This window comes from Neoarius graeffei, chromosome 11 (assembly GCF_027579695.1).
Source record: "Neoarius graeffei isolate fNeoGra1 chromosome 11, fNeoGra1.pri, whole genome shotgun sequence".
In the NCBI taxonomy this organism is placed as follows: Eukaryota; Metazoa; Chordata; class Actinopteri; order Siluriformes; family Ariidae; genus Neoarius; species Neoarius graeffei.
In genome coordinates this window covers 57,296,609-57,314,236 of record NC_083579.1, presented here as the reverse complement: position 1 = coordinate 57,314,236, position 17,628 = coordinate 57,296,609, and the positions used below count along the sequence as shown (strand labels likewise).

General features: G+C 43.4%; 1 protein-coding gene across 1 annotated transcript; it reads left to right on the top strand.

The window, feature by feature from the left end:
* Nucleotides 1-932: 932 nt before the first annotated feature.
* Nucleotides 933-16,573, top strand: tmem30aa (transmembrane protein 30Aa). The gene is made up of 7 exons (XM_060934328.1): nucleotides 933-1,352; nucleotides 7,642-7,755; nucleotides 8,770-8,877; nucleotides 8,961-9,048; nucleotides 11,119-11,259; nucleotides 13,989-14,201; nucleotides 15,608-16,573. The coding sequence occupies exons 1-7, from the start codon at nucleotides 1,113-1,115 to the stop codon at nucleotides 15,799-15,801; spliced, it is 1,098 nt and encodes a 365-aa protein (XP_060790311.1). The 5' UTR covers nucleotides 933-1,112; the 3' UTR covers nucleotides 15,802-16,573.
* The last annotated feature ends 1,055 nt before the right edge of the window (nucleotides 16,574-17,628 follow it).

Genomic DNA, 17,628 nt, shown 5'->3' with positions numbered 1-17,628 from the left:
TGCTAATAACTAGTGCTAATAACCAGTTTCATAACTAATGGCGTGCCCTAAATATGCAGAGATTCAGCCTCAGGGGGACCTCCGCCCTACCAAACCACTGAACCCCCCTTTGGAGAAGGAGGTAAGCAGCAATACAACCCATAAATGCTTTAGAACTGAAGTTTTTAATGAGCGAGTGCCATATACAGTTTGCTAGATTAAAGTGTTGCTAATAACGGACACCAGTCAAGTGTTTGACATGGTTACATGTGTGGAATGTTCACACGTTCTAAACCATTGGTTTCAAATTGAAGAGCTGGAGAAAGCGCAGCACACATAAAAGAGGGATAGAGGTTACAACATATGAAGAAATACGTACGTACAGTAATTGATCAAATTGAAATGTCACTCAGTGTCACTTTGAAATAAATTTATAGTCTTTTATGGGTAACATTTGTACCAATTGTCCTAGCACAAGAAGGCATGTGGCAAAATCTTGAATTTTCATTTGTGATTGTAAATGCACCAGAATTAGTCACTGACCAGTTTTCATCTAGTCCCTGGTAGGTTAATACATAAAATGCAGTAACAAAGTCACAAACTCAAGGTCCATGGGCTATCAAAAGTCAAATAATGACAATAGTGCAATTGTGACGAGGGTGGGCAAAGTTGGGGGGCCCGAAATTCTAATCTTTCATGGGGCCCAAAATTTCTGGCGGCGCCCCTGAACTTATACATACAGTATATTCACACTATTTTCCTTTTCTGTATCGCTAGAGAGACACCAAATTCGTTTTGTGTGTGTCAACAAACATGATTCTAATTCTGATTCTGATCTTAGCATCAGGCTATGAGCCTCAGGCACCTCTTTCCTGATTAAAACAGGTGGGCGGGGCGAGCTTATTAAATATTCCTACAGTCTTACGTATCTTACACACTATTGGCTGAAATCACTTCCTTATTTACAGCCTTGTAGAGTTTCAAGGAGAAGCAGGTCCGGTTACCGGTAAAGCGCCTCTGTTTACATCTAATCAGTCCATAACAACTCTCGCAGTTAGTAAAAGGTCATTTATTTTCGGTTGATGTGCGTTTAGTCAGTTAACAGAGGATTTTTATTGAGTTCGGAAACATCCATGATGGCGTCCGTTTACAGCGCGAAGGAGGAGGACGGTCACCGCTCAGGATCCGCCGCTTCAGGTGATGAGAGGAGCAATAAACCGGACAACACGGCGTTTAAACAGCAGCGCCTTCCAGCCTGGCAGCCGGTCCTTACAGCCGGCTCTGTGCTCCCTGCCTTCTTCATCATCGGCCTCCTCTTCATCCCGATTGGCATCGGGCTCTTCGTCACCTCCAACACTATCAGAGAGTTCGAGGTACGAATAAAAGTTGCGGTTCTATATCAGGTCAACGGTTTAAATCGGTCTATTTGTGTGATTGAGGTCAGGTTTCTTATTCTATTCTATTTCTCTGAAGGACTTTAGTTCTGGTTATTGTTAAAGACTTTATTCATCACACACTTGTGAATTTTCCTCTCTGCATTTAACCCATCTGAAGCAGTGAACACACACACACACACACACACACACACATACATACCCAGAGCAGTGGGCAGCCATGCTAAGTTAAGTGCCTCGCTCAAGCCGTCCCATATTAACCTAACCGCATGTCTTTGGACTGTGAGGGAAACCGGAGCACCCGGAGGAAACCCACGCAGACAACATGCAAACTCCACACAGAAAGGTTCTTGCCGGCCACTGGGTTCGAACGCTGTGAGGCGACAGTGCTAACCACTACACCACCATGCTGCCCTGGACCAATTTAGTGTCTCATCTCATCTCATTATCTGTAGCCGCTTTATCCTGTTCTACAGGGTCGCAGGCAAGCTGGAGCCTATCCCAGCTGACTACGGGCGAAAGGCGGGGTACACCCTGGACAAGTCGCCAGGTCATCACAGGGCTGACACAGAGACACAGACAACCATTCACACTCACATTCACACCTACGGTCAATTTAGAGTCACCAGTTAACCTAACCTGCATGTCTTTGGACTGCGGGGGAAACCGGAGCACCCAGAGGAAACCCACGCAGACAACATGGAAACTCCACACAGAAAGGTTCTCGCTGGCCGCTGGGTTCAAACCCAGAACCTTCTTGCTGTGAGGCGACCGTGCTAACCACTACACCACCGTGCCACCCTGGACCAATTTTGGGTGTTTTCACACCTGGTCCCCTTTAAAGGAACCAGACTCAGTCCTCTTTAAGTGGACCAAAAAGTGGACCAACAGAAAAAGAACTCTGTTCTTTTTGTGTTCACACTGTGAATTTATTACAAAGAGGACTGGGTTCTCTTTCTGGTCCAGTTAAGCTTTGATGGGGCCTCAGTCCTCTTTCTGTTCACACCAGGTCCTCTAGAGCCCTCAGACCCCTAGTGCACGGAATTCTGGGTAATTTTCTCTTGAATCAAAATGTCTGCTGCCATGCTTGCCCTGCTGTATTCTTTGATCAAAATAGTGCGGATTAAGGAAAATAAATTTATTCTTTATTTTTTTTTAATATATATAGGGCGGCACGGTGGTGTAGTGGTTAGCGCTGTCGCCTCACAGCAAGAAGATCCTGGGGCCGGCGAGGGCCTTTCTGTGCGGAGTTTGCATGTTCTCCCCGTGTCCGCGTGGGTTTCCTCCGGGTGCTCCGGTTTCCCCCGCAGCCCAAAGACATGCAGGTTAGGTTAACTGGTGACTCTAAATTGACCGTCGGTGTGAATGGTTGTCTGTGTCTATGTGTCAGCCCTGTGATGACCTGGCGACTTGTCCAGGGTGTACCCCGCCTTTTGCCCGTAGTCAGCTGGGATAGGCTCCAGCTTGCCTGTGACCCTGTAGAAGGATAAAGCGGCTAGAGATAATGATATATATAAAATTTATTTTCCTTAATCCACACACATGTATATTATTGTGGCCGACTCATCAGTCAGTAAGTTCAGAGAACTGTAAAGCGGCTGTGGTAAGTTGCAAAAGGAAGTTGAGTTTCCCTGCTACAGTCACGTGACCAACTACGGCAAACGTAGAAGGTTAAACTACAGTGAAAAAGGCGAAGTGAATCCGGTGCGCTTTTTGTTCACAATGTGCAGATTAGGTGAACCGTACCGTTGATTTTTAGCGAACCGTACTGAGACCACCTCCTGAGGTGGTCTCAGTTCGGTTCGCTTTAAAGGGGTCTGGGTACGGTTGGAGTGTTCACATATGCGCAAAAAATGCTGAGTCATCGATCTGAGTTCGGTTAGATGGCTGAAAGGGACCAAGTGTGAAAACACCCTTAGTGTCTCATCTCATTATCTCTAGCCGCTTTATCCTGTTCTAGAGGGTCGCAGGCAAGCTGGAGCCTATCCCAGCTGACTACAGGCGAAAAGCGGGGTACACCCTGGACAAGTCGCCAGGTCATCACAGGGCTGACACATAGACACAGACAACCATTCACATTCACACCTACGGTCAATTTAGAGTCACCAGCTAACCTAACCTGCATGTCTTTGGACTGTGGGGGAAACCAGAGCACCCGGAGGAAACCCACGCGGACACGGGGAGAACATGCAAACTCCGCACAGAAAGGCCCTTGCCGGCCACGGGGCTCGAACCTGGACCTTCTTGCTGTGAGGCGACCGTGCTAACCACTACACCACCGTGCCGCCCTGGACCAAGTGGCTATATCCTGGACCAATTTAGTGGGTTTTTTTAATATGAAAGTATGTCTCTTTATACACTCATCCAAAAGGGTGATTTTGCACAAGGCCATCTGTCTACAGCAGAAAAAAATTTAAATAACAAAACGCGTCTGGAAAAATCCCAAGGGAGTCTGGAGCCATATCGATCCAGATTCGTGACGTCACATGCGGATCCGCCAGCAGGCTGAGAGACCCTGCATGGGTTCAGTGTCTACGTAGACCAAGTAGAGCTGGGCGATATGGCCTAAAAAAATCTTCAATTTTTTTCACAAAAAATCCGATTTTCGATTTTAATCGTGTTCCACCCGCACACACATACTAAAAATGAAACTACAGATGACAAAGAAATGGTTCAAAACAAGTTTTACCTTTTGGTTTTCACTTAAATTTCCCCTTTGGGGTTAAAGTGCAATCAGAAGCCAAAAAACAAGCTTGTAGATGAGAACATTGCGATAGCATCTGTGATTGCCTTCCACTGTGCCCCATTCTTATCATAAGAAGAAGAAACCTTTGTCACATGCACACTTTTTAAGCACAGCGAAATTCATCCTCTACATTTAACCCAACTGAAGCAGTGAACACACTCGGAGCAGTGGGCAGCCACACCAGAGTGCCTGGGGAGCAGTCAGGGGTCAGGTACCTTGCTCAAGGGCACTTCAGCCCAAGGCCAACTACATGTCTTTGGATTGTGGAGGAAACCGGAGCACCCGGAGGAAGGCACACAGTTCAAAAATGTCTGGGACGGTTGCTTGCTTGACTTTGGATGGTGTGCTAGTGCTGCGACTGTTTTCATTCCGCTGGGAGCAGCACTTCTCCCGCTCTGCTGCATGCTTCTGTTTAAGGTGTTGGAATAAATTTGTCATGCTGCTTCCTTTGGAAGCAACCGTTTTCAAACACCTTACAACGAGGACTTGTTTGGTGTGCGTCCAACGCTGCAAAACCGAACCAATTCCAGATCACGGAGGAAGTTACCCCTTTCTTGGGCACAAGCTGCGGCTTTCCCCCAATCGCTGCCATGTTGTTTGTGTGTGTCTATGGCAAGCGTGTGGGAGGAGGGCTATAGTGTCGGTGCCCGATCCATCCCTGCTGCCTGATCCGTTCTGCACATGCGCAGAGGGGAGTGTCGGTGGCGGAAGTTAGAACCGAGAGAAAACAATTTCATAAAAACACATCGTCCTTAACTGTAAATTCAAATTAATCGATAAAATCGATTTATCGCCCAGCTCGAAGACCAAGTTTAGCAGGTAGCGATTTTGCATTGAAATATCAGGGGCGTAGCTAGGGAGGGGTCCTGGGGTGCCCGTGACCCCCCCCCCCCTTGTCGGACCATAGATTTTTTTTCAATAGCCGCATAAGAATATTAGAAAAGCACCCACTGTAATTTTTCCATTTTTTTTTTTAACTAGTTTGTCACCTCAGCCTCTTTAGGGTTTCTGTAACCTTGTATGAACTTCCTGTGGTTTGGGCGTGAAAACCCAGTTTGTCAGAGTGTGTGCGGGAGAGGCGGATGTAAGCGCAGATATGTTAAATAATACACAGTGCAATATGAGCATAAAGTGCGTGAAACGCACACAACAGGCAAACAGTCCGAAACAGCAGACAAAGTCGTAATCAAGGAAACAGGCAGGAGGTCAATCGAGTCGTGGACAGAATATCAGAGGCAAAACTATACAAGATCAAGGGACGAGAAACGGGAGTCGAAAAACCAGGAGGTCAACAAGAACAGGGAAAGGAAACGAGGCTCTGGAAGGCACACTAGACGCGGTGTAATACTTCGCATCGTCCTTGTATGGGCGCAGTCCTTAAATAGTCCAAACATAGTTCATTGATTTAAAGACAGGTGTTCTTTGTTAACTGCGCACGTGCCGGAGCTCGTTAGGTGTGCGCGCGCAGCCCGAGGCGCGCCTTCAGGTGCACGAGCCAAGGCGCACACGACTGACACAGTTCTGCGCAAGTGCAACAGAATCGCACTAGAAAGCATGTTCAAGCTGCCAGTGTAGCTGCAGTCTTTTTAGTTGCGAATTACAAGTATTTCCTGTTGTGTTAATAGTTCGCCATGTCAAAACGAGCGAAACTTTCCTCCTTCTTTCGACGTGAAGAGAGGTAAGCAATTTATTATCTCATCTCATTATCTCTAGCCACTTTATCCTGTTCTACAGGGTCGCAGGCAAGCTGGAGCCTATCCCAGCTGACTACGGGCGAAAGGCGGGGTACACCCTGGACAAGTCGCCAGGTCATCACAGGGCTGACACATAGACACAGACAACCATTCACACTCACATTCACACCTACGGTCAATTTAGAGTCACCAGTTAACCTAACCTGCATGTCTTTGGACTGTGGGGGAAACCGGAGCACCCGGAGGAAACCCACGCGGACACGGGGAGAACATGCAAACTCCACACAGAAAGGCCCTCGCCGGCCACGGGGCTCGAACCCGGACCTTCTTGCTGTGAGGCGACAGCGCTAACCACTACACCACCGTGCCGCCCGCAATTTATTATATATTTTTTTCGAAGCTAAGTTTTAGTGCCGTTTCTAGAACGCAACATCAAGAAAACGTGGAAGAAACAGCAATAATGGAAGAGCCGGTTTCTAAGCTACCTAAAACTAGCAATGGTAATTACTTTTTGTTATATAATGTACTCAGGCTGCCAGTCAGTGTGTGACCCCCCCCCCCCCCCCCAAATCCTACCTATGCCCCTGAATATGGAATTGTCGCCTGAGCGCAATGTTACTTCACCTTTGGATGAAGAATATAATGAGATGTCACTCTCAAACACCATCTCAAAAGTCTGGAAGCATTCCATCAGCGTTCTCTACGCCAGATAATTAAAATCAGATGGTGGCACAAGAAGACAAACTGAGAAGTCCTCAATAGAGCAAAGACCTCCACCATTGAGACCATAAGTCACAGCAATAGAGGAGGACAATCGCATCCCCGAACAATTACTATTTTGCGAGATGGCATAAGGCAAGAGAAGCAGAGGTCACCCAAGGAAACGATGGAAGGAGCGTCTTGGAAGATGTTCTGGACACTTACAGTAATGCTTTTATGGCTGAGGACTACAGTTGACTTTAGGACTGCAGTTATCATGAACAGTTTTGCACTTAAGTTTCCATCAAGTGAAGAGTTAGAACATCAACGAAACTGACTTCATGTTAAAACTGTTAATGTTATAGGCATGTTGTCTGTTGTTGCTCAAATGAGGATGGGTTCCCTTTTGAGTCTGGTTCCTCTCGAGGTTTCTTCCTCATGTCGTCTGAGGGAGTTTTTCCTTGCCACCGTCGCCACAGGCTCGCTCATTGGGGATAGATTAGGGATAAAATTAGCTCATGTTTTAAGTCATTGAAATTCTGTAAAGCTGCTTTGTGGCAATGTCTATTGTTAAACGCGCTATACAAATAAATTTGACTTGACTTGAAGGATTGCATCAAGGAAGACCTGAAGGTATTTGGGTTCGTCTTGACCTCATGGCACAACCTCACCACAGACAGGGATGCCTGGTGTAACCAGATGGAAAGAGGCCATGCCCACGCTGAGGAACAGCTTGGCCTTAGATCTCAAAGGTGCCGTCAAAGACGTCAGCTGAGAGACTCCATTTGTCATTCGTGACGCGGACCAGAGAGAGAGAGAGAATACTCTTAAAGCTTGTTTTCTTTATAAAGGATTTGTTTGAATGTTTGGTGTTGTTCCTCACTGTACATCTAACACACACAGATATGTCCCTATGTTTTTTTTTTTTTTTTTTTTTTTTTTAATATTAGTGTATATAAACCTGTATTTATTAATTGAGGGTTTGTTTGTTTTAAATAAAGTGATCCATCCTCAGTGTAAACTCTGCATCTGCTGAGGCAAATAAAGCCTAGTGATTTGTCTAGCTTGTAGAACCTGACAGGCAACAAACAAATCATGTTAACATACCATACCTGCGCTTTTGTTTCAGATCGATTACACTGGTGTTGAAAAAAGCAGTCCATGCTTCAGCTGCACACAGCCCTTCGGGTCGAACCAGTCATGCAAATGCTCGGTACCCTTCACGCTCCGAGAGTCTTTTGAGGTAAGCTCATGACGTTTTTCTACAAGTATGGAAGTGGGATACTCTCCAAACTCTAACTTATTTACAGCTGGGTATTTTTAGTCACGGGTCCATTTGGTGTAATCTATAAAACTGGCCGTGAACATAACACTCAGGCCTTGAATTTCATTCATTATTCATTTGCAGTTTAAAGGCCCGGGTGCTGCAGTGCGGTGTCACAGTGGATTGCAATGCTGTCTTTCAGCTCCAGGGTCCCAGGATTCATTTTAATTTTGTGCTTCAGTTGCCATCTGTGCATATTGTCCCTTTGTCTGTGCTGTTTCCTCTGGGTTCTCCAATTTCCTCCCACTTCTTTAAAAAAAAAAATGTTAATAGGGGAATTGGTTAAGATAAATTGTTCCTAGGTGTGAAATGAGTGGGTGGGTGGGTGAGTGAGTGTATTTATGCGTGCATGGAGCACTATGAGGGACTGGCATCCATCCATCTAGGGTATATTCCCACCTCAGACCCGGTGTTCCTGGGATAGGATTCACCACGACCCTGATTAGGTTAAAACAGCTACAGAAATTGAGTGAGGAAGTTCGGAGGCAGTAATATGCATCTAGTGGAGTGTCCGCATTCTTAAAGGGATGGTTCAGGGTGAAAACAAATTTACTCAAATTGTCCATGTGGGCGAGTCCTACAGTGTCAGACACTGCTTAGACAGGTAAATTTAAGATTTCTCAACAACTTGGCTTGCTTTGAGGCAAGTAAGTAAGTATATGACAATTTCAGCATACATTTTGCATGCTTTATTATTTGTGAGGGATAAACAAAGGGGTGAAATTTATGGCAGCAAACATATTGTTTACGTTTTGATTATTTTTATTTTTAAGACTGGTGTAAGAATTGTGTAAATTTGTTTTACACACACATCCATACTGTTTTTGTATCATAAGTTTACTAAACTGTTTTCTGTTCAGTAAATTTTTTAGACATGGTGAATAGTGTATTTTATCAAACTCAGTGGGTTTGAATTGTATTCTGCTCTCCTAGGGCAATGTCTTCATGTACTACGGACTGTCCAACTTCTATCAAAATCACAGGCGTTATGTCAAGTCGAGAGATGACCGGCAGCTAAATGGAAACACATACGCCTTAACTGTAAGATGGTTGTAATAGCTTGGTTTCGAAATGTCTTTTGCATGAAGATGTTTTAATCTGTATGTCTTGATCTATTGAAACAGCATCCCAGCCAAGTTTGCTCACCATACGACTACAATAACAACGTGCCCATAGCACCATGTGGTGCAATTGCCAACAGTCTTTTTAATGGTAATGAAGTTGTAATCCAGTTTTTGAAGAAATAATAGATATTGACGTATACATATTTTATTAATGTATATGTACGGTACCAGTCAAAAATTTGGCCACACCTACTCGTAGGTTTTTCTGTATTTTTATTTTTTTAAAAATATTTTCTACATGGCGGCACGGTGGTGTAGTGGTTAGCGCTGTCGCCTCGCAGCAAGAAGGTCCGGGTTCGAGCCCCGTGGCCGGCGAGGGCCTTTCTGTGTGGAGTTTGCATGTTCTCCCCGTGTCCGCGTGGGTTTCCTCCGGGTGCTCCGGTTTCCCCCACAGTCCAAAGACATGCAGGTTAGGTTAACTGGTGACTCTAAATTGACCGTAGGTGTGAATGTGAGTGTGAATGTTTGTCTGTGTCTATGTGTCAGCCCTGTGATGACCTGGCGACTTGTCCAGGGTGTACCCCGCCTTTCACCCGTAGTCAGCTGGGATAGGCTCCAGCTTGCCTGTGACCCTGTAGAACAGGATAAAGCGGCTACAGATGATGAGATGAGATTTTCTACATTGTGGAACAATACTGAAGACATCAACAGAGACTCAGATTGTTGGCGCGCCCGCATCTAAGACGCACTATTTTGAATAATGAACGCATTGTCGAGAGAGGCAGGGGCCAATATGGACGCGAGCATTTTATACCCTATTTGGAACGTTTCGTGGCGTATTACTTGACTTCATGGTCTCAATATCGAAAATCCTGCACAAATATGCAACTTCCAACATAATTATCTGGCTATTCAACAGATTTCAGCATCGGGTGAATTTGTTTTGACCGCCCCCATATTGAATATACGTCGGACCCGTTCGTGTATTTACGCCGCCCTGTTTGTAGCGTCCTAAGCGAGTAAAACTTGATCCAAGTCTTTCGCTAGGTGGCGTCTTACGGTCTATGCACGAATATTCGAAAGAGAAAAGAAAAAATACATCTATTTTGTCATTCTTTGGCAGAAAGAGAGTACATTCACCTGAAAAAACTGATACCCCTGATACCCAAGGTAATTAGTCATACTAGATTTACAACAACTACTACTGCAACATCAGCTACTACAACAGCAACCACTACTACCACTACCACTGGTGACTACTACTACTACTATAGACCTACACCAAACTGAAAACAAGTTAATAAAATAAATTAATGAAATTAGAAGTAGAGATGATTAGAGACGAGCAGAATTAGACAGTCACAGCATGCAAAAAACAAACCCATTCTTGTGCTATAATTTACAAGGAGGATGTGATATATAGTGGCCTGTGGTTGAATTCCAAAATATTGCCACTGATTAAACAATATCTCAATATATTTGGTTGAAGCATTGATTTTTGTCATCTACATTGCTTCATATGGCTTCTAATACCAAAAAAAAACAGAATTGAGAAGAAAAAAACAGCCCCTGGGCTGCCCCAGCTGTTCATTGGGCTCGCTTCACTCACTAGGTTCACTTCAACTGAAGGATAATCACTGGGCCCCCCATTGTAGAAACGGGCCCCTGTTTTTTCCCCAGGAGGGGCCCACAGGGCCCCTTGACCTGCAAAACAATCTGAGTCTCTGCATCAAAACTATGAAATAACACAGAACATGTATGGAATTATGTGGTAAGAGGTGTTTAAAAAAAATACAAAATATGTTTTCATAGTTTGGAGTCTTCAAAGTAGCCAGCTTTTTACCTTGACGCTTTGCACGCTATTGACATTATTCTAACCAGCATCATAAGGTAGTCACCTGGAATGCTTTTCAATCAAAAGTTAATTAGTGCAATTTCTTGCTGCCTTAATGCATCTGAGATCAACCAGTAAATAGTAAAAATACAGTAAATGGTCCTATTCCACAACTGTAGTAATCCATATTATGTCAGCTAAGTAGAGAGAAACGACCTCCATCGTTCCTTTCAGGCATGATGTGTCTAATTTAATAAAATAAAGAAGAAAAAAACCCCATTTGAATTAGGTGTGTCCAAAACATTTGGCTGGTACTGTATGTATAATTGAAATGGAAGGCTGAACTCTAAGATCTTGTTTTTCTGTCTGTTGTTGCACTCTTAGACTCATTTGAGCTGTTTTATATGCAAGACAATGGGAATAAAACTCGTATTCCTCTTGTGAAGAAGGGCATTGCATGGTGGACTGACAAACATGTTAAGTTCAGGAACCCTGCAGGAGACAACCTCACAGCAGCATTTCAAGGTATTTTGAAACTCTTGAAGAGATTGAGCTGTGACAAAATTATCAATGGAACGGTATGTTTTATGTTCTGTTTCTTTGGGTTTTCCAGTTTCCGTCCTCTTTCTAAAAAGATGCTGCTAGGTAAATTTGTATCTTTTAAAAGGCCCTGAGGTGTGGAGGTGTGTTACTGGAGAAAAGTGAAATAAAAAGAAATAAATGAATACAAATACTAGTGCATCTCAAAAAATGAGAATATTGTGAAAAAGTTCAATATTTTCCATCAGTTATTTAAGAAAGTGAAAATGTTATATATTATAGACTCCTCTCATCTCATTATCTGTAGCCGCTTTATCCTGTTCTACAGGGTCGCAGGCAAGCTGGAGCCTATCCCAGCTGACTACGGGCGAAAGGCGGGGTACACCCTGGACAAGTCGCCAGGTCATCACAGGGTTGACACATAGACACAGACAACCATTCACACTCACATTCACACCTACGGTCAATTTAGAGTCACCAGTTAACCTAACCTGCATGTCTTTGGACTGTGGGGGAAACCGGAGCACTCGGAGGAAACCCACGCGGACACGGGGAGAACATGCAAACTCCACACAGAAAGGCCCTTGCCGGCCACGGGGCTCGAACCCGGACCTTCTTGCTGTGAGGCGACAGCGCTAACCACTACACCACCGTGCCGCCCTATTATAGACTCATTACACACAAACTAAAATGTTTCAAGCATTTTTCTATTTTAATCAGTATGGCATACAGTACAAAAACATTAAAAAAAAAATCTCAAAATATTAGAATATTTCATTTCGAGTTTGAGTAAAACAGTATGAACACAGTGTATCTCTCGGTCTAGTTCAGTACACACAACCACAATCATGGGGAAGACTGCTGACTTGACTGTTGTCCAGAAGATGATCGCTGATGCCCTCCACAAGGAGGGTAAGCCACAAAAGGTCATTGCTGAAAAGGGTGGCTGGAAAAGGTGCACAAGCAACAGGGATGGCCGCAGTCTTGAGAGGATTTTCAAGAAAAGTTGATTCAAGAACTTGGGAGAGCTTCACAAGGAGTGGACTGAGGCTGGTGTCAGTGTATCAAGACCCATCACGAACAGACATCTTCAAGAAAGGGGATACAACTTTCGCATTCCTAATATCAAGCTACTCCTGAGCCAGAGACAACGTCAGAAGTGTCTTATCTGGGCTAAGGAGAGAAAGAAATGGACTGTTGCTGAGTGGTCCAAAGTCCTCTTTTCAGATGAAAGTACATTTTGCATTTAATTTGGAAATCACGGTTCTAGAGTCTGGAGGAAGAGTGGAGAGGCACAGAATCCAAGGTGTTTGAAGCCCAGTGTGAAGTTTCCACAGTCTGTGATGATTTGGGGTGCCATGTCATCTGCTGGTGTTGGTCCACTGTATTTTATCAAGTCCAAAGTCAACACAGCCATCTACCAGGAGATTTTAGAGCACTTCATGCTTCCATCTGCTGACGAGCTTTTTGGAGCTGCTGATTTCCTTTTCCAGCAGGACTAAGCACCTACCCACAGTGCCAAAACTACTACCAAATGGTTTGCTGACCATATTACTGTGTTTGATTGGCCAGCCAACTTGCCTGGCCTGAACCCCATAAAGAATCTATGGGAAGATGAGAAACGCCCGACCCAAAAATACAGATACGCTGAAGGCCACTCTCAAAGCAACCTGGGCTTCAATAACACCTCAGCAGTGCCACAGACTGATCACCTCCATGCCACACTGCATTGATACAGTACCGTAATTCATGGTAAAGGAGCCCCAACCAAGTATTGAGTGTATAAATGAATATACTTTTCAGAAGTTGGACAGGGGCGGCACGGTGGTGTAGTGGTTAGCGCTGTCGCCTCACAGCAAGAAGGTCCTGGGTTCGAGCCCCGGGGCCGGCGAGGGCCTTTCTGTGTGGAGTTTGCATGTTCTCCCCGTGTCCGCGTGGGTTTCCTCCGGGTGCTCCGGTTTCCCCCACAGTCCAAAGACATGCAGGTTAGGTTAACTGGTGACTCTAAATTGACCGTAGGTGTGAGTGTGAATGGTTGTCTGTGTCTATGTGTCAGCCCTGTGATGACCTGGCGACTTGTCCAGGGTGTACCCCGCCTTTCGCCCGTAGTCAGCTGGGATAGGCTCCAGCTTGCCTGCGACCCTGTAGAAGGATAAAGCGGCTAGAGATAATGAGATGAGAAGTTGGACATTTCTGTATTGTAAATCCTATTTTTGGTTGATCTTAGGGAATATTCTAATAATTTGAGATACTGGATTTCTGATTTTCATGAGCTCTAAGCCATAATCATCAAAATAAAATAAAATAAAATAAAAGGCTTTTAACATTTCACTTTACATGTAATGAATATAGAATATATGAAAGTTTACCTTTTTTAATTAAATTATGAAAAAATGAACTTTTTCATGGTATTCTAATTTTTTGAGATGCACGTGTGTGTGTGTGTGTGTGTGTGTGTGTGTGTGTGTGTGTGTGTATAAAAGATGGAATAGAAGTGAACTTGGACTCTGTCCTCACACTGTTTGTGCTGCTTTATACACTAGACTTTAGACTTTTCCTTGTATATCACTGAGTGAGTGAAATTTTGCAGGATATTTTTTTAAGCTATTTTCAGAAGTTTGTAGGGTATGTCTCCTCTTTAAAGCTCAGAAAAAATTGCTTGTTTTTTGCTTGTGCTTTGTGGCTGGAAAGTGATGTAATTGGTTGTATTATAGGTACTGCCCAACCTATCAGCTGGCACAGGCCTGCCTATGAGCTAGATCCCTCTGACCCTGACGACAATGGTTTCATCAATGAGGACTTCATAGTGTGGATGAGAACAGCTGCTCTCCCCAACTTCAGGAAGTTGTATCGCATCATCCAGAAAAATAGGGACCGCCGGGCTCCAACACTTCCTCATGGGAACTACACACTGGAAGTTACTTACAGTATCCTTCCATATAATGCATCAAATTTGAAGTTTCTTTCCTTTCACTTTTGTTCATCCTTTATAATGATAATGGCACCAATTTGCACATGGTCTGTGCATGAGTTCCTGAAAATGAACGTCTTCGATGTTCATCTCACATGTCAAAACACTTGCAAAGCTCCTTTTCCAAGCTGGAGACAGGCATCAGACTGTATGCTTTGTCTATATGTATGCTTCAGCTACTATGATGGTAAGAAAATACCTGTTGACAGAAACGGACACCCAATCTAACATTAGCCCAGCACTATGATTTTATTGTAAGACTGAAAAACAAATGTTCACTGTTCCTGTCTTGCTGTACTGCCAAATATAAACAGTGCTAGCAGTGATGCAAGAGTCATGGTATTTCAAAACAGAAATGCATCGTAGCCCATTTTGTGTATAAGATAACTGTTTCCATATCAATGCATCACTCATTGTTCTAGTGACATGAATGACTTTTCTCATTTGTTTGATTGGTGAGCTGCAGTCTGGTAATGCTAGATTTGTCTAGTCTTGTTTATGACTTGGACAATGAAAGCTCTTGCATTACAAAAGATTTATATATCCTTCAGATTAAAAAGAAGCAGGTCATGCAGTATTTGACATTTTCTACAAGTTTAAACACTAGCTTGGAACAATACTACGGAAGCCGCGAGAGGCCCTTCATATAATCTTTTTTTTTTTTTTTTTTTAATTCACCTTGTTATCCCGAGATAACGACATAATTAGTTCAGGATCTCGAGAAAACAACACAACTAATTCGAGATCTCGAGAAAACAAAACCGTTATTCCGAGATCTGGAGAAAACAAAACAATTATTTCATGATCTCAGCTGGATCACTGTATCTCCGTCAGTAGAGACGAAGCCGGGCCAGTCTTCTGCGGAGGTGCCGTGGACTAATTTTGAAATTATCCCTTATTAAAAGACTTAATACAATCTCTCCCTGTGTCAACCCCTGATCAAAATATTGCCTTATTAGGTGATCGATTATTCCAGACATTCTAATGACCAAAGTTGCGTCTATACAGAATGAGAAATAGCCCCAAAGTCAGCATATCACAAGTCTCTTGGCGCACCTGAATGAACCATTTCTCAGCTGTTTACTCGAGATCGTGAAATAATTGTTTTGTTTTCTTGAGATCACGGAATAATTGTTTTTGTTTTCTCGAGATCACGGAATAACGGATTTGTTTTCTTGAGATCTCGAATTAGTTGTGTTGTTTTCTCGAGATACTGAATTAATTATGTCGTTATCTCGGGATAACAAGGTGAATTTAAAAAAAAAAAGGATTATATGAAGGGCCTCTCTCGGCTTCCGTACACTACAGTGTTAAAGTGCTGAAAATGTTCATGATGATGATTCCTTAACTCTATGAACCCAGACTATCCGGTAATTAGTTTTGATGGCCGCAAACGCATGGTCCTCAGCACCATCACCTGGATGGGTGGGAAGAACCCATTCCTGGGCATTGCTTACATGACTGTGGGTTCTATATGCTTTGTCCTGGGTCTGGTGCTTCTGGTTATTCACTATAAATACGGCAGCCCCAACAACAATGCTGACCTTTCCAACTAGACTCTCAAGAAGACCATGACTGATTTGTGGACCTGCTTATAATCATGTAGTTTGAGTATTTGTCACATCCTGTGCGCATACACAGTGTCCAAAAGGACATCTTAGTTCCTTGTTCTATCACTGATATTTTTGTGTCTGTGTTGAGTATTTATTGTGAAGAACATGTATCGGGAATGTTTGCCAGGAACATTCTGTTCAGATTTTAGATGATATGCACTGGTTAAGCATTAGTGTGAAGGAACCTTGAGATCTCGTAACACTGCAAGACGGAGTTTAGGGTTGTTTTTTTTTTTTTCTTTTCCTAGTCTTTTCCTATTAATCAGCACTGTGCAGTGGTAATGGATTCATGAGAGGAAATGCTAAAATTTGTTTCCAATTAATTTTATTTTATCAGTTATTTCAGAATTGAAAGACCGCTACAGAACATGTGCATCTATTAAAGCGTTCCAGTATGCAACGGATTAGACTGTTTGTTTTTTAAAATTTAATTTCATGAAGCTTATGTGTGTGCCCAAATGTGCACGTCACGGTTATCCTAACCTCTAAGGAATTTCATAAGTAATTTGTGTGTGATTCACTGTCCACTTGTGCATCGTCTGAGAAGCATGCATATTTGTAAATGTTTTATGTATTGCATTGGTAACCATTTTTGCTTAGTTTAAGAAACTGAGTGCTGTTTGGACTTTCTGCCCTTCTTTGGGACTATGCTGTACCTCTCTCCACTTTGACCAAAGATATGCTGGCTGGCTGCAAATAAACCTATTGTATTTTATGTTTCTTGAATTGTGTGGTCCCCCCCCCCCCCCCAAATCTACTTTAGCAATTGTGTAAAGGTGGCTTATATTACTTTATAACCAATAGTGACACTAGAGCACCACAGAATAAATTGTATTTCATGTGCAGAACACATTTTTATGTTAAAAACAACAGGACGCTTATTGTCCTTGATTATTCTAAGTGTAATCAATGAAATGAAAAGCTAAATAATTGTACTTCTTCTTTGGTTAGATGAAACATTGAATTCTGAAGTCATGCTAAATAAGTCTATCACTCTGAATCCATACCTGATGGAGCACATCCAGGACAAGAGGCATTCCAAAAGTGAGTGCCGATTCAACTCTGATTATAGTGGAGCTTCCTGTTATCCACTTCGGACACAAGGAAAAATGCTATGGAACTTCATGTGTACAATTGTACACGTTATGCCCAAAGGGGTTATAATGGTACTATACTGCATGTTTCCTGCTGGAGGCCACATCTGTTTCCAGAAGATCATGCTATGCTATGGTGTCTAAAGAATGATGTACCAGACTATCCAAATTGAATAGGGAACTCTTAAAACGTCTGTGATGACCTGGCGACTTGTCCAGGGTGTACCCCGCCTTTCGCCCGTAGTCAGCTGGGATAGGCTCCAGCTTGCCTGTGACCCTGTAGAAGGATAAAGCGGCTAGAGATAATGAGATGAGATGAGACTCTTAAAACGTCCTTTCATCACATTTGGTACTGTTTGGCTTTATAGTACAACATTTTATATTACAACAGAATATAATTGTTGGCCTAGTCAGTGTGTCAGCCTCTCGAGCGGGAGATCACAAGTTCTACTCCGGCTCGAGTCATACCAAAGGCCATCATAAAAATGGTACCTGCTATTGTCTGGTTATGCATGCTGCAATACAGATGCGAGTGGGGAAGTTAAACTCTCGTGGTTACTAGAGGACTAGCTCCCCACTGTAACCCTAGCTGTATAGGTGAGAGGCTGAGAGCTATTGAAACTGAGATCGACACCGTATCCATACACCTTAAAGAGTTGGTTAGTACTGGGACAGG

What these genes read in the sequence shown, in the direction of transcription:
- tmem30aa (XM_060934328.1), top strand. Translation starts at nt 1,113, where the DNA reads ATGATGGCGTCCGTTTACAGCGCGAAGGAGGAGGACGGTCACCGCTCA. An exon ending in ACACTATCAGAGAGTTCGAG is followed by an intron (nt 1,353 to 7,641) that starts GTACGAATAAAA and finishes CTTTTGTTTCAG; the next exon opens with ATCGATTACACTGGTGTTGA. An exon ending in TGCCAACAGTCTTTTTAATG is followed by an intron (nt 9,049 to 11,118) that starts GTAATGAAGTTG and finishes TTGCACTCTTAG; the next exon opens with ACTCATTTGAGCTGTTTTAT.